At 44.9% G+C, this 15800-nt stretch overlaps 1 protein-coding gene across 1 annotated transcript in view; it reads right to left on the bottom strand.

Annotated features, from left to right (window-relative positions):
* zdhhc17 (zDHHC palmitoyltransferase 17) overlaps nucleotides 1-15800 on the bottom strand; it is a gene marked incomplete at both ends in the record, with an annotated part of 92689 nt that overhangs the window by 18577 nt on the left and 58312 nt on the right. Inside the window, one exon of the mRNA XM_083654633.1 lies at nucleotides 1957-2081. Coding sequence (XP_083510759.1) covers nucleotides 1957-2081 — 125 coding nt within the window. The remainder of the gene's footprint in view (nucleotides 1-1956; nucleotides 2082-15800) is intronic.

Below are 15800 nucleotides of genomic sequence, written 5' to 3'. Positions count from 1 at the left end.
CAGGAGGGACTGGACAGGACAACAAAGACAATAGAGGGAGACATACAGGAGGGACTGGACAGGACAACAAAGACAATAGAGGGAGACATACAGGAGGGACTGGACAGGACAACAAAGACAATAGAGGGAGACATGCAGGAGGGACTGGACAGGACAACAAAGACAACAGAGGGAGACATGCAGGAGGGACTGGACAGGACAACAAAGACAACAGAGGGAGACATGCAGGAGGGACTGGACAGGACAACAAAGACAATAGAGGGAGACATACAGGAGGGACTGGACAGGACAACAAAGACAATAGAGGGAGACATACAGGAGGGACTGGACAGGACAACAAAGACAATAGAGGGAGACATGCAGGAGGGACTGGACAGGACAACAAAGACAATAGAGGGAGACATACAGGAGGGACTGGACAGGACAACAAAGACAATAGAAGGAGACATACAGGAGGGACTGGACAGGACAACAAAGACAACAGAGGGAGACATACAGGAGGGACTGGACAGGACAACAAAGACAATAGAGGGAGACATGCAGGAGGGACTAGACAGGACAACAAAGACAACAGAGGGAGACATACAGGAGGGACTGGACAGGACAACAAAGACAACAGAGGGAGACATGCAGGAGGGACTGGACAGGACAACAAAGACAACAGAGGGAGACATGCAGGAGGGACTGGACAGGACAACAAAGACAATAGAGGGAGACATGCAGGAGGGACTGGACAGGACAACAACGACAACAGAGGGAGACATACAGGAGGGACTGGACAGGACAACAAAGACAACAGAGGGAGACATACAGGAGGGACTGGACAGGACAACAAAGACAAAAGAGGGAGACATGCAGGAGGGACTGGACAGGACAACAAAGACAACAGAGGGAGACATACAGGAGGGACTGGACAGGACAACAAAGACAACAGAGGGAGACATGCAGGAGGGACTGGACAGGACAACAAAGACAACAGAGGGAGACATGCAGGAGGGACTGGACAGGACAACAAAGACAACAGAGGGAGACATACAGGAGGGACTGGACAGACAACAAAGACAATAGAGGGAGACATGCAGGAGGGACTGGACAGGACAACAAAGACAACAGAGGGAGACATGCAGGAGGGACTGGACAGGACAACAAAGACAACAGAGGGAGACATACAGGAGGGACTGGACAGGACAACAGAGGGAGACATACAGGAGGGACTGGACAGGACAACAGAGGGAGACATGCAGGAGGGACTGGACAGGACAACAGAGGGAGACATACAGGAGGGACTGGACAGGACAACAGAGGGAGACATACAGGAGGGACTGGACAGGACAACAGAGGGAGACATGCAGGAGGGACTGGACAGGACAACAAAGACAACAGAGGGAGACATGCAGGAGGGACTGGACAGGACAACAGAGGGAGACATGCAGGAGGGACTGGACAGGACAACAAAGACAACAGAGGGAGACATGCAGGAGGGACTGGACAGGACAACAGAGGGAGACATGCAGGAGGGACTGGACAGGACAACAGACATGCATCCTGCCAAGGTGTAAACAGAAGAGCTGCTGACAGGTGGAGGCTGTGCTTCTCAGTAGAATACGGTCATCACACAACATAAAGGGCTGAGATGAAGTAATACACAGATACAATGGATTCACCAAATCAGTCTTGAGTGTATATTTGTTTTAGCATTTCTTTCTTTTAGGGAAAGATGTTCTTATAAGCTCCTTGGGATTGTTTTTATCTAACCTGTCCTGCACAAATAACTAGCTCCACTTTCTGTGTTTTTACACTCTGCCAGTCAAACCTTTTGACCCACCTGATTGAATGTTCTATCTATGTTTTTCATTAAGAAAAAATCTATCTCCCATTTTCTCCCCTATAGAGCCCAACAGTCACATGACTTTTTGTGACGTCATTTCCCCCGGAAGTAAGTTCCCGAACATTTACCTTTTTCTTCTGCTCCTCTGAGGCTTTGATGATTCCCGGGTCGGACTTCCAGGATTTGCCGAAGTTGTAGAACAGAGCGATGCTGTTTAACAGGAAGGGGACATGGACGGTGGCGAAGGGGAGATGTGCAGCCGGGTTAAGGAAAGTTTGGCCAAGTATTTCTGGGATGTTTGTTTTCTTTCAAAGCAAGAACATCTCGAAGACAAACGCAGGTCAGTCCTTCAGACAGGAGCGAGATATGAAACCTCAGCAGTGTACGCCACTTAAAGCTGCTAAATGAAAGGCAATGTTATCTCCGTACAACACGTCTCACTACATCTCACTGCACCTCACTGTGTATTTCTGTCAAAATGTCCCTGCATTAATGTCACTGAAACATTTTCCATTTGGTGAAAGAAGCGACTCTGTCTCTGATTTTCTCTCTCAGGGCTGCCACTCTTTTGTAATGATAGATTTCAAGGAGAAATCATTTCATAATCATGCGCCAATAATTCACAGAGATGTTCACATGCAGGACCAGTCTCCTAAGTCCCCTAATGCAAATGTGTTTCCAGGCATGCTTTCACATCGGAATGAATCATTAACACTTCACAAGAACATGTATCAAGCTTGACACAGTGCAGAGAGAGACACACTGCAGACAGGAAGAACATGTATCAAGCTTGACACAGTGCAGAGAGAGACACTGCAGACAGGAAGAACATGTATCAAGCTTGACACAGTACAGAGAGAGACACTGCAGACAGGAAGAACATGTATCAAGCTTGACACAGTGCAGAGAGAGACACACTGCAGACAGGAAGAACATGTATCAAGCTTGACACAGTGCAGAGAGACACACTGCAGACAGGAAGAACATGTATCAAGCTTGACACAGTACAGAGAGACACACTGCAGACAGGAAGAACATGTATCAAGCTTGACACAGTGCAGAGAGACACACTGCAGACAGGAAGAACATGTATCAAGCTTGACACAGTACAGAGAGACACTGCAGACAGGAAGAACATGTATCAAGCTTGACACAGTGCAGAGAGACACACTGCAGACAGGAAGAACATGTATCAAGCTTGACACAGTACAGAGAGACACTGCAGACAGGAAGAACATGTATCAAGCTTGACACAGTACAGAGAGACACACTGCAGACAGGAAGAACATGTATCAAGCTTGACACAGTACAGAGAGAGACACACTGCAGACAGGAAGAACATGTATCAAGCTTGACACAGTACAGAGAGAGACACACTGCAGACAGGAAGAACATGTATCAAGCTTGACACAGTACAGAGAGAGACACACTGCAGACAGGAAGAACATGTATCAAGCTTGACACAGTGCAGAGAGACACTGCAGACAGGAAGAACATGTATCAAGCTTGGCCTGGCAATTTTGAGATGACGGAGCGCACGAGGCTCAAACTCAGAGATCCCAGTATTCCAAATTCAAGCCCTTTTTAAGAACATCCTTATAAATCCAAGCACTTTCAAGTACTTGATTTATCTTTTTTAAATTCCAGCACTTTCCGGACGTCTCTGTAGTCATCCAGATGCAGGACAAACAGACGGAATAACTAACTCCTGATTCACATCCACCTATTCTCTGTCTCACTGACACACAAACGGCTCAACAGGTCACCACTTCCTCTGGAAACACAGTACTATTCTCTCTCTCACTAGCCCTGTTCGGATTTGGTCCCTATAGCAGAAAATAGTGGACTATTTAGTGCGTTTGCCATTTTGTACGTGTCCCAATTCTCAACTGTTAATTTGATTCACTATGTAGTACACTATAAAATACCCACAATGCACAGCGATTTCTAGTGAACAGCAAATGTACCCTACATTTCTGCCGGTATACCACAATGCAATGCGGTTGTCTTTACCGAAGGAGAAGAAGAAAGTCGTCGCTAGCTCGCGAGCTAACAAGCTTGTGAGCTACTTGGCTATTAGGAGACAGCAGTTGACCACACCACACATGCATGTAATTAGAATTTTAAAATGTTATTTAGGATTTAGCAGTGAAAACATGCAACATCAATACTACCTGAGGACATTTCAATTTGTTGGAGAGCTCGGTTTGTTTATGTGTTATTGGTTTGTTTATGTGTTATTCGGCGCAGATTGCTTGAGTCACATGAATACCCAGAGGAGCATCTTGTGACCCAATGATCTTCAGAAACAAAATCTGTAGTGTCTGAAAGTCATTTGATCGTTCCTCATACAGTTCACTATGATCAACACTACATATAGTTCACTATATGTAGTGTTGATCATATAGTTCACTATATGTAGTGTTTATGATATAGTGAACTATATGTAGTGTTTATCATATAGTGAACTATAAGTAGTGTTTATCATATAGTGAACTATATGATAAACACTACTAGGGGTGTCACGATACACTCAGTTCACGATACGATACGTATCACGATACTGGGTTCACGATAACGATACGATACGATACGATTTTAACAATATTTTTTTAAACTTGAATAATGACAATATATGACTGGAAAAGTAGTATTTTATTTGAAATGCACAAATACAAAACATGCTGTTGTGGGAAATTGTTATTACAATAACAACTAGAAAAAACATGAGATTGGAGATAAGGCTTATCTTGAAATAGAATGAGTTACACGTCACTTAGATTTACTTTGAACTAAAAGGTTTCTCAGCAGTATAAATTCTCATTATGCATCTTCAGTTTTTCTTCAAACTCAAACAACAAGACTTTTCTTAGTCTATTTTTTATGCATCTTCAGTTTTTCCTGTCAAGTAAACAGTTTTGCCAGAAACTCAATTGAATGGTTTCTCTCCTGTATAACTTCTCATGTGTCTCTTCAGAGACTTGTTCAACTGAACTACTTTCCACACATTGAACTTCAACAAACAAAGACGTTTCTTTGTCTACTTTTGAAAAAAAAAAAAAAAAAAAAAATTTTTATTTTTTTCACGATATGAGATTTCATCTCAACGATACATATCGTGACGTTTTACTATCGCGAAATTTCGTGGGACGATATATTGTGACACCCCTAAACACTACATATAGTGAACTATATGTAGTGTTTATCATATAGTGAACTATAAGTAGTGTTTATCATATAGTGAACTATATGATAAACACTACATATAGTGAACTATATGTAGTGTTTATCATATAGTGAACTATAAGTAGTGTTTATCATATAGTGAACTATATGATAAACACTACATATAGTGAACTATATGTAGTGTTTATCATATAGTGAACTATATGTAGTGTTGATCATATAGTTCACTATATGTAGTGTTGATCATATAGTTCACTATATGATAAACATAGTTCACTATATGATCAACACTACATATAGTTCACTATGATAAAGACTACAATGGGAATAGTGAGCGAGTGAATGAGTGAACCGTTCCAAACACAACTACTGACACACAGCAAAAGCTCAACAGGTCACCACTTCCTCTGGAAACACTACGGAACAGGAGAGTGACTAACAACAAAAACAACAAAGAAGAGCCTTAACAGGAACGTTACAAGGAAGAGATACAATTCTACCTCCCAGAGAGCAAACTGTGTTTGTGTCCATCATCTCTAGTTACACAACAAATGGCCCAAAAAGAGATGTGCACAAAAAGAGATGTGCAAGGAAGGAAAAAGGCAAAATGAGAGCTAAAGAGAAAAAACAAACAACACTGCTGCATAAGGCATTTGTCATTCTCCCAAAGCCGTTGATAAGCACTTTCCAAGCACAAAGGAAGAAGGAAGTGGAAGAGAGAAAGTGGAAGAGAGAGAGAGAATGAGAGGCCTCTACTGGTGCTCTCGAGTCTCTACAGACTCAGTGAAGCCATCAATCACCACCATAAGACCTCTGTGTTGACACGATCCCTTTCTAAAGTGACTTGGGGAGATAAATAGTGTTAAATAGACTCCGCAGCAGCTTATCGGTCCACTAACTCAACGGCCAGTGGAGATGTGGAGATGGAGCCGGTGATCAATGCAGCTCTCGGATACAAATGCTCTTTTCAATGCTTCCTCTGGGAGAGACGGTCAGCACGTCCCCCCTATTAGCAGCCATTCATCTTTTGAATGGCTGAGTGGTGAGGAGCACTGCACAACACGACCAGCAGAGGGCCAGTAAGCAGGAGGCTCAGAGGCAAACACATCAGTCTGTCTGTTGGGAGAGAGGGCCAGTAAGCAGGAGGCTCAGAGGCAAACACATCAGTCTGTCTGTTGGGAGAGAGGGCCAGTAAGCAGGAGGCTCAGAGGCAAACACATCAGCATGTCTGTCTGTTGGGAGAGAGGGCCAGTAAGCAGGAGGCTCAGAGGCAAACACATCAGTCTGGCTGTTGGGAGAGAGGGTCAGTAAGCAGGAGGCTCAGAGGCAAACACATCAGTCTGGCTGTTGGGAGAGAGGGTCAGTAAGGCTCAGAGGCAAACACATCAGTCTGTCTGTTGGGAGAGAGGGTCAGTAAGGCTCAGAGGCAAACACATCAGTCTGTCTGTTGGGAGAGAGGGTCAGTAAGGCTCAGAGGCAAACACATCAGTCTGTCTGTTGGGAAAGCGTAACAGACCATCGGATATGGCCAAATGAACGCTTCCGTCACAATGAATCTCTCTCCTGCTCTCGGCCGGTGGATGAGTATAGTTAGTATAGTATAGTCATGAGGTGGATGAGTATAGTTAGTATAGTATAGTCATGAGGTGGATGAGTATAGTTAGTATAGTATAGTCATGAGGTGGATGAGTATAGTTAGTATAGTATAGTCATGAGGTGGATGAGTATAGTTAGTATAGTCATGAGGTGGATGAGTATAGTTAGTATAGTCATGAGGTGGATGAGTATAGTTAGTATAGTATAGTCATGAGGTGGATGAGTATAGTTAGTATAGTATAGTCATGAGGTGGATGAGTATAGTTAGTATAGTATAGTCATGAGGTGGATGAGTATAGTTAGTATAGTATAGTCATGAGGTGGATGAGTATAGTTAGTATAGTATAGTCATGAGGTGGATGAGTATAGTTAGTATAGTATAGTCATGAGGTGGATGAGTATAGTTGATTGTTTTAGACGGTATGAAATGTTTGACTTTGACTCAAACTGGGCGGTCACATAAGGCGTTTACGTACAACGCGTATAAAAACGTGCTCTTCCATCAGTTTCACTTGCAGAGTTGGGTGTTTGCACTGACTCTCTGTTCACTCTGCTAGCCTCACCTTTCTGCAGCTTCCAGACAAATGCCCTTCTACTTGGAAACGCTTTCATGAGCAAAGTCTTTTCTCCTTGGTGCTTTGAGGAAAATATGATCTGAGGCTGGGGACCAAAGACCAAGGAAAGAAAGAAAAGGGCTTTGCGCTCCACCCGCGACACTTGATCTGATTTCAACCCCAGCAGGCCTGAGCGAGATAATGAGCCCACAATGACAGCGAGGTGACAGACCTGGCACACACAGAACCTGGAAAAATGTACAAAGATACACTAAATAGCAGGTACAAAGATACACTAAATAGCAGGTACAAAGATACATTAAATAGCAGGTACAAAGATACACTAAATAGCAGGTACAAAGATACACTAAATAGCAGGTACAAAGATACACTAAATAGCAGGTACAAAGATACACTAAATAACAGGTCGCTTGGCTACTTAAAGTGTAACTAACCCCCAAAACACTTTTTTTCAGCTTTTAACCAATATATATGACTTTGGGGGTGATGTGTGAAGAATTCTGGTCAGAATTTCCACATTTGACACCAAACTGTTGCCATTTTACCATTTGTATCATTTTTCAGCAGCATATCTGGCATAAGCGCCCTCTAAAGGTCGAACACTGCTGTGTGCTCAGGCAGCGGGGACGCGCGGGCGGAGCTCTTCACATGGAGGTCTGATGACACTGCCCTGCGCTGCAGTAACTTTTAACAAGAATCACGAAAAGCCCCAAAACGCAAATTAAAAACGGATTTCATTGCGCGGTTTATCGCTAGTTGTACGAAGGAATGACGTGGAGAAATCTCGCATTGTGTTACCCCAGAGCGGGGGGTTTCTCCTATTGTGCGGTGTGCTGCTGTAACGAGCCCATGTCACTTTGCTCTCGTAACGTAGTTTGACACCTGCCATAGAGATACATGCAGAAAAATAATTAAATTTCTAGTTCGCCACTGAATTACCAAATTGATATAACTTTCAACCATTTTCAGATTTTCTGTTTCCATACAGGCCACCAGCGTTGGCTAGTTGTTGATATTTATAAAGATATTGCCCCTCTCAAATAAATTATTTTTGAGGCAGTAGGCAAACTGTAATGGCGTCGATTTCCGAAAAAAAATCTTGACTTGAACACAGCCAAAGAGTCTAGTATAGACAAGAGTATATGTCATTTCTTGGTTTTTTCCATAGGTATTTTCAAATCACTGTTCTGATACATATCTGGGGGGTTAGTCCCCCTTTAAGCGGGACGTGATCGAATCATCGGAAGCAGCGACAGTGATCTCTTACAAATAGAGTCTTTGTGTCCAGACACACACAACTATCACATCCCTGTATATCAAATCAGCTGTGGCACTGCACTGTCCCACTTTGCATTGAACATCACTGGTTTAACTCCAGCTGCAAATGCATTGAGAAACATGGATGAAATCAACACTCAGTGTTTGCTGTGCAACCCATGCTGCTGTGCGCCCCAAAGCAAAGTTTAGGAAACCAGACTCTCAAGGGTGAAGGAAAGAGCAAATCAATGGCTCCCTTGATGCCCTCCTTTACTATCCTCACTATACTGCCTTATTGCTTGTTGTGTCTTTTGTTGTTTTTGCACTCATATGCCCTGTTAGATTTGTACTATGTTGTAAACGGAGTCCACAGCACAAGAATTTCACACGTGATACTTGTACCATGGAGTGACAATAAAAATCTTGAATCTTGAATCTTGAATCCTGACTGAAGAGCACAAAGGAGACTGGAGGAGGAGACTGGAGGAGAAGACTGGAGGAGAAAACTGGAGGAGGAGACTGGAGGAGGAGACTGGAGGAGGAGACTGGAGGAGGCGACTGGAGGAGGAGACTGGAGGAGAAGACTGGAGGAGGAGACTGGAGGAGAAGGCTGGAGGAGGAGACTGGAGAAGAAGACTGGAGGAGAAGACTGGAGGAGGAGACTGGAGAAGACTGGAGAAGAAGACTGGAGGAGAAGACTGGAGGAGGAGACTGGAGGAGAAGACTGGAGGAGGAGACTGGAGGAGGTGACTGGAGAAGAAGACTGGAGGAGGAGACTGGAGGAGGAGACTGGAGGTGACTGAAGGAGGAGACTGGAGGAGGAGGAGACTGGAGGAGGAAACTGGAGAAGACTGGAGGAGGCGACTGGAGGAGGAGACTGGAGGAGGAGACTGGAGGAGAAGACTGGAGGAGGAGACTGGAGGAGAAGACTGGAGGAGGAGACTGGAGGAGAAGACTGGAGGACGAGACTGGAGAAGAAGACTGGAGGAGGTGACTGGAGGAGGAGACTGGAGGAGGAGACTGGAGAAGAAGACTGGAGGAGAAGACTGGAGGAGAAGAATGGAGGAGAAGACTGGAGGAGGAGACTGGAGGAGGAGACTGGAGGAGGAGACTGGAGGAGGAGACTGGAGGAGGAGACTGGAGGAGAAGACTGGAGGAGGAGACTGGAGGAGGAGACTGGAGGAGGAGACTGGAGGAGGAGACTGGAGGAGGAGACTGGAGGAGGAGACTGGAGGAGAAGACTGGAGGAGGAGACTGGAGGAGGAGACTGGAGGAGAAGACTGGAGGAGGAGACTGGAGAAGAAGACTGGAGGAGAAGACTGGAGGAGAAGACTGGAGGAGAAGACTGGAGGAGGAGACTGGAGGAGGAGACTGGAGGAGAAGACTGGAGGAGGAGACTGGAGGAGGAGACTGGAGGAGACTGGAGGAGGTGACTGGAGGAGGAGACTGGAGGAGGAGACTGGAGAAGAAGACTGGAGGAGAAGACTGGAGGAGAAGACTGGAGGAGAAGACTGGAGGAGGAGACTGGAGGAGGAGACTGGAGAAGAAGACTGGAGGAGAAGACTGGAGGAGAAGACTGGAGGAGAAGACTGGAGGAGGAGACTGGAGGAGGAGACTGGAGGAGAAGACTGGAGGAGGAGACTGGAGGAGGAGACTGGAGGAGACTGGAGGAGGTGACTGGAGGAGGAGACTGGAGGAGGAGACTGGAGAAGAAGACTGGAGGAGAAGACTGGAGGAGAAGACTGGAGGAGAAGACTGGAGGAGAAGACTGGAGGAGGAGACTGGAGGACGAGACTGGAGAAGAAGACTGGAGGAGGTGACTGGAGAAGAAGACTGGAGGAGAAGACTGGAGGAGAAGACTGGAGGAGAAGACTGGAGGAGAAGACTGGAGGAGGAGACTGGAGGAGGAGACTGGAGAAGAAGACTGGAGGAGAAGACTGGAGGAGAAGACTGGAGGAGGAGACTGGAGGAGGTGACTGGAGGAGAAGACTGGAGGAGAAGACTGGAGGAGGTGACTGGAGGAGACTGGAGGAAAAGACTGGAGGAAAAGACTGGAGGAGAAGACTGGAGGAGGTAACTAGAGAGGCCATCGGGAATATGTTCTGTTCAAAAGAGAACGTGTGGGAGAAGCTGCTTTGTGGGTCCTGATTTAGTTACATAAGGCTTAGAAAGCTGACGTACACGTGGCACTTATCTGTCAAGTCTTTTGTAACTTCTAGCATTTGGCACTCAGACATGGAACAGCGAGACGTTTCCACTGAAAAAGTAGGAAAAAGAAGAACGATTCCGCCAGGACACACGGGCTTAATGAAGCGACTTGTGTGGAGGAAACTGGATCAACGTGTTTTCAAAAGCAAATGTCTTCACACAAGAAGGGACCTGTGAAGGGACCTGTGAAGGGACCTGTGAAGGGACCTGTGAAGGGACCTGTGCCTCCAAGCCTGGTGCAACTTTCAACAGGGTAAATGATCTGTGTTTACGTTTCACTTTGTGCTATTTGAGAATGAGCACTGATGTAGAAACCTGCCTGGGCTGGAGGGGTGAGAGAAGGTGTGTTTCTGGCTCCTCCCATCACTGGTGTTTGGTCCAATTAGACTCTCAACACCTCCAGAAGGCTCAACAGGATGTTCTGGCATCCCATAATTAGTGTGTGTTTGGTACTGGGAGTATCGGTGTCAGGGTGGGGCTTACTGCAGGTGGAAAGGAAGTGTCAAACTGAAAACTGGACATTTAAACTAAAACAACAAAGAAATACATTCAACAATGACCGAAAAAGATTGCATGCCTATAGATACTCTATAGATAGAATCTATAGCTAGACTCTATGGCACTGTAGGCGCTGCTCACCAAACGTCTGAGCTAAAGATTACCCTCCTTTCTTTTCTTTTTTTTATTCAGGGTGAAGACATCTTGCTCTCCCGTCCAATTAGCAGAGCAACGAGGCATGACATGAAATGCCTTCCACAAACGACAACAAGCCCTCTCACAACCTGCAATTAGTGGCTTCCAAACAGTGGGCCCATTGTTCTGTGCCAAAGAAAGAAAGAAAGAACGAAAGAACGAAAGAAAGAAAGAAAGAAAGAAAGAAAGAAAGAAAGAAAGAAAGAAAGAAAGAAAAGTGAGACCCGCTGTGTTGCTGCAAACAGAAGCTCTTTGAGGCTTCCTTAGGTTTCACCCAGGAGCTGCTGCACACTCAGCGGCAGCGCCCTCTTCAGGACTTCAAAACAAACGAACACACACACACACACACACATACACACACACACACACACACACACACACACACACACACACACACAGAGTTAGTGAGGGCAACAGTTACTGAAAACTGAGCATGTAGTGTTACTGTCAACACGCATGTTTGTTCAGACACAAACCTTAAGCCGCCTACAGACTGTGAGATTTTAGCAATCTTATAAGTTTATTGCAGGCCACACTGTGTGACCTGGATCTAATAAACTTGAGTGCGACGTCAGGTTTGATGTGTGCAGACTGTACGAATACGACCGACGCACGTCTCTCCATCAATACCGGTCAATCAGCAGTAAATACTAGGATGGGCAATGAATTTCGAATTTTCGAATAATCATTTTTATTATCAAGATCGACTTTTATTATTGAAAGTCGAAAATCGTTTATTTATAATTGATAATTTTTTATGTTCACCGGCGCCTGTCTCTTTAACAATGACACATTCCATGTGATGTTGCCGTTGGAGCTGTGCAGTGCGCACTAGAGCAGAACGGCTCAGGCAGCTAGCAGTAGCAGCACCCAGTAGCCCTAGAAACGCGTAAAATGTAGTAGAAATGGTCTTAAACGGTCTAGATTATTATTATGATCATGCAGCATTTATATTGGTGGTTATCAGGCATCTACGTAGCTGTCAGCATACATTTCTGACAGTGTCAGAATTGGTCCTAAGCTATCTTTGGTCGCAAGACTATGACAACGGCCGTCTTTGAACCTCTCTCACTGCGCGATGCAAGATGAGCGTTTTTGTACCCACGACCAAAGATATCTCCACGTTTCTTTCACATTCACTGAGACAGCCCAAAATCACAGTCTGTCAAAGGATTTAGGCTTGCTTTTAATTGAATCATTTTTCGTTCCGCTCCAAAGATTCTTTCATGGAATAAAATATTTATACAGAACAAGGAAGCAACTGAGACTGCCCATTATGGGAGCTTTTAACAAGCATCATTTTCCTTTTTCCTCCTGATTTATTGCACTGAAACTGGCTCGTAACTCAAGCTGACCGATTCTGCCAACAGTTCTAAGTGTTATTGCCTTTATCTTCTTCCACCAAAAAGCAATATAGTGGCCTGCTATATCAGGCGAGAGCAGGTGGCAGCGAGCGGCACAAAGCTATTCTGCAAGCCAACATTTTATTAAAATAAGTTGCTTTGTGTGTGTTCCAAATGTAGCAGTAGATCCTGCAGATTGAGAAAAGCTCTAGAAGAGTCATGTTCTATATGTGTACGATTGCTGATACGCAATGCATGGTTAAAGCCCCAATCAGTAACTTTTTCACGTTAATATAACAACTTTTTAGTCATGTCGCCTCTATTGGTCACACACCGCCCCTCCAAAGGCCTCTCCTGGGACTAAGCCCTTGTTCACACAGGACGCCGAACGTAGCAGAGCTGAAGCTTGAAGCAGGCACAAGCTGAACGGACGACTAACCGTTCACACAAGAAGCCTTCTCTTTTCCTCTCAGCGCCTCCTCGGCGCGCCTTGAACCCGCCCACAACTCCCATTGACTTTATGCCTGGCAGCTTCAAGCTTCACGCGTCACGCTTGGAAAATAGGCGTGAATCCTGTGGTGTGAACGGCTTTGCCTGTTAACAAGGACACCTAAATGAAACTTGTGGGTTCAGCGTAGGTTGAGCTTAGGTTCAGCGTTGCTTCGGCTTATGGTGTGAACGGCCACTAAGTATTTTTGTGCCTGCGTCCCAGAGGCAGCATGCGCTGTACAGCGGAAGCGCTGTCTTCAGGAAAACAAGGAAGTAACTCGGTGCGGATTTGCTACAAAAATGCCGTTTCGTGTAACTATGGATTATTATTTCATCACGTGGTGAGTACCCCATGTCACAACATGTACATAGAGATTTCTGACGTTGTGTTTTTTTTTACTTTGAGCGGTGATATCGATACCAATGCTATTGCACACAGTCCGCTGTTTACCCAATAGCAAAACTTGGAAAAGCTGCTGAATGGGGCTTTAAAGCGCTCATTTCGGGATGCAGTGCAGCGTCATATTTTCTTCTTCACAGAGAGAGGAAGTAGGGCTGCACGATTATGGTCAAAATGATAATCACGATTATTTTTGATCAATATTGAGATCACGATTATTTAACACGATTACTCTTTGACTTTGGGAACAATCGGGCATTTATTGAACTAAAGAAATAATAACACTGGATATCTTTGAGCGGTCATTTTACCAAGGAAGTTTGAAACATAAATGGACAAACACGTTCTGGACTCGAGCTGAAACTACACGCACCACAGCGTGTTTGGGCTTTGGAAGAGGGGCGGAGCGCACCACTTTTGAGGGAAAGGGGTGCGCTGGATTTACAACACAAGACAAAACCAGAGCAACATTGCTCAATGGAATGTGGCACGTTTTATCTCAATCTTTTTTCTTTCTTTTTTTCATGATTGTGGGAAGCCAACATCTTGATCACGATTAATATTCGATTAATTGCGCAGCCCTAAGAGGCAGAGAGAGCAGCAGGTGTGCTACCTCACACCTGAGTGCACTGGGACTAGAAGGTAACAGGTGGAGGAGGGAGACACCCATCTGTGACTGAGGGCTTGGGCAGTAACAAGAAGACCGACAGAACTTGAGTGACACCTTTTAGATGTGAAGTTGTAACTTGTCGTTCTTATTCAACCTCAACCTGTCAGAATTCTGAATCAGAACCAATTTCATTCATTTCACTATCCAGATATGCAAAATTACCTAATATGAAAATGTTGATCGCAGAAGTTCATCGAGCCCCTATTGGCTATGTTTTTGATTAGATTGTATTTTTCTCATTATACTATTTTTCTTTGCTGTATCCTCTCTTCTTCTTTTTTTGCTGCTGCTGCTTCTTCAAAGATCCACAAACTGTCCCATGGAGATCATTTAGGGTGTATTCACACCTATCTCGTTTGGAGCAGTTGTTCCGAAACAGAGAGCGTTTTCCCCCTTGGTGCGGTTCGTTTGGGGGAGTGTGAACACAGCAATCGCACTCGGATGCGGGACAAAACAAGCGGACCGAGATCGCCAAGAAAGGGTGGTCTCGGTCCGCTTTAAACGAACTCTGGTGCGGTTCGTTTGTGGTGAGAACGTGATCCGACCTCGATCCGCCACAACTGCAGTAAACGGTGCGCATTTTTGGATAAACCAGCTGCCGTAGTCAGCTGCGCTGTGCGTAACGGCCTGAATAACGAGCATTTTTATCGTTTAAAAACAACATCTTTCAGATCCTGTTTTGGCGACTTGTGACTTGCATCGATACACTTTGGGGGATTTTTGGATCATCACATCAGCAGTTTGAACTCAATCAACTTACCTCGGACCATGGGAAGCAACGTTAATGTGTTGAATCTCTACGGATTTTGCCTGTAAATTGTGTGCTGCTGCGCAGCGGGTGCTGCTGGCTCTCTTTCTCCCTTTCTCTCGCTCTCTCTGGTCTCCATTCAATAAATGAAAACAAGTCGTGGTTATCAAGAGCCAGCCTTCTTTGAGATAAGATTGTCTGGTTCAATCAGACTGATTGCATGTCTTCCTCGAAATGTCCGTTATTATTCAATTATTTATTAATATTTTATTCCTGACAGGACAGGTGTTCATATAGCCTATGTCTCGGCTAATCCTCGTCTCCGTGATAGTAGCCTAATAGCAGAATTTGCGAGGGTCTTTGATCTTGTATCTCCAAATTCCCGATAGCCTAAATAGGCTAAATAAATACATAGGCTTACATAGGCTACATAGCATACATTAATAAATAAACAAAGAACTTTCTCCCTCTCTCCCGATCCCTCCCTCTTTCTTTCTTTCTCTCTCTCTCTCTCTCTCCTCACACGGCGCACGCCCGACATAGCCTACAATGTAGGTCTAACAAAACGTATTCTTATAATCATAATAGGAAAATCTCTGGGAATTATTTTGTCCATCCCGAGAGGCTATTAGCCTATCAGAGTGTCTGCTGGCCAATCCAGGAAGTTTGACAATACTATTTGGACCGTTTCATTTGTGGCTGTGTGATCACAAACGAACCAAGGCACAAATGCAACAATTGTATCAATTAAGTACCTGAATCGGAACAAAGCAAACAACCTACAGGTGTGAATACACCCTTAAGCTT

Source organism: Poromitra crassiceps (assembly GCF_964638095.1).
Source record: "Poromitra crassiceps genome assembly, chromosome: 2".
Lineage (NCBI taxonomy): Eukaryota > Metazoa > Chordata > Actinopteri > Beryciformes > Melamphaidae > Poromitra > Poromitra crassiceps.
This window is presented reverse-complemented; position numbering and strand designations above follow the sequence as displayed.